We start from the raw sequence: 1,289 nt of genomic DNA on the forward strand, positions 1-1,289 counted from the left end.
CTCATCTCATCTTACACCTTCCGAGCTTCCTGACGTTATTCCATCTAATCTTATCTCTTCTCATGTTATCTCCCCTAACGTTATCATTTTTATCTCATCTCATCTCGTCATATCTCATCTCGCAGCTTCCTAACACCATCTTATCTTTTCTCCCCTAACGTTATCTTATCTCATCTCATCTCTTCTCACACTTTCCTAACATCATCTCATGTTCTTTCACCCCTAACATCATCTCATGTTCTCTCACCTTCCAGCCTTCTCATCTCCCCTAACATCATCTCATATTATCTCACCTTCCAGCCTTCTCATCTCCCCTAACATCATCTCATGTTCTCTCACCCCTAACATCATCTCATGTTCTCTCACCTTCCAGCCATCTCATCTCCCCTAACGTTATCTCATATATTCTCTCACCTTCCAGCCATCTCATTTCCCCTAACGTTTTCTCATATTCTCTCACCCCCCAGCCATGGAGGAGACCCCGAGCGTGAAGCTGCCGTCTTCCAACGGGCCACGCCCCCACCGCTGCGAGGTGTGCCAGAGGTCATTCCGTGAGGTCGCCACCCTCCGAAAACACGAGCAGCTCCACCGCGCCGACCGGCCTTACGTCTGCCAGACGTGCGGCAAGTCCTTCCTCTGGTCCTCCAATCTCAAGGTGAGCACGATAACCCCCTCGTGTCTTATCTTATCTTATCTTATCTTATCTTATCTTATCTTATCTTATCTTATCTTATCTTATTTCATCTCGTCTTGTCTTTTCTCGTCTTATCTTATCTTATCTTATCTTTTCTTTCCTTTTTTTCTTATCTTATCTTATCTTATCCTGTCTCGTCTCGTCTCGTCTTATCATATCTTATCTTGTCTCATCTTGTCTCATCTTGTCTCATCTCATCTTATCTTAAGGTATCGTGCCAACACTCACTTTGGTTTGCTCCTTCTTTCCTATCAAACATCTATCATCCTGATCTCTCCCACTTCTTTTCTATGTGTGGTACTCTCTTGTAACGCCTCCAGCCTTCGGAACTTGTATTATGACCCTAATTATGTTGCAAGGGCCGTAATATTGTGAAAGTGATTCTGACATTTGCTCCCGAAGAAGCTGTCGAGGCTAGTGAAACGTTTAGCCGATTTGGTCAACACATTAATTGTTTTTATTGTTTGAAACCTTGAATTTTAAAAAATAATTTATTCATATTTACTGACTAAAGGTTTTGGGTAGTTGGAAGGCGCCACTTCTTGGTCCTACTTCTTCTTTTCTCTCTCTCTCTCTCTCTCTCTCTCTCTCTCTC

The 1,289-nt window shown here is 43.1% G+C and overlaps 1 protein-coding gene across 1 annotated transcript in view; it reads left to right on the top strand.

Annotated features, from left to right (window-relative positions):
* Positions 1–467: 467 nt before the first annotated feature.
* LOC101847275 (dual specificity protein kinase splA-like) overlaps positions 468–1,289 on the top strand; it is a gene marked incomplete at its 5' end in the record, with an annotated part of 20,620 nt that continues 19,798 nt past the window's right edge. Inside the window, one exon of the mRNA XM_035971018.1 lies at positions 468–655. Coding sequence (XP_035826911.1) covers positions 468–655 — 188 coding nt within the window. The remainder of the gene's footprint in view (positions 656–1,289) is intronic.

The sequence above is a fragment of the Aplysia californica genome, unplaced genomic scaffold, assembly GCF_000002075.1.
Source record: "Aplysia californica isolate F4 #8 unplaced genomic scaffold, AplCal3.0 scaffold00361, whole genome shotgun sequence".
NCBI lineage: Eukaryota > Metazoa > Mollusca > Gastropoda > Aplysiida > Aplysiidae > Aplysia > Aplysia californica.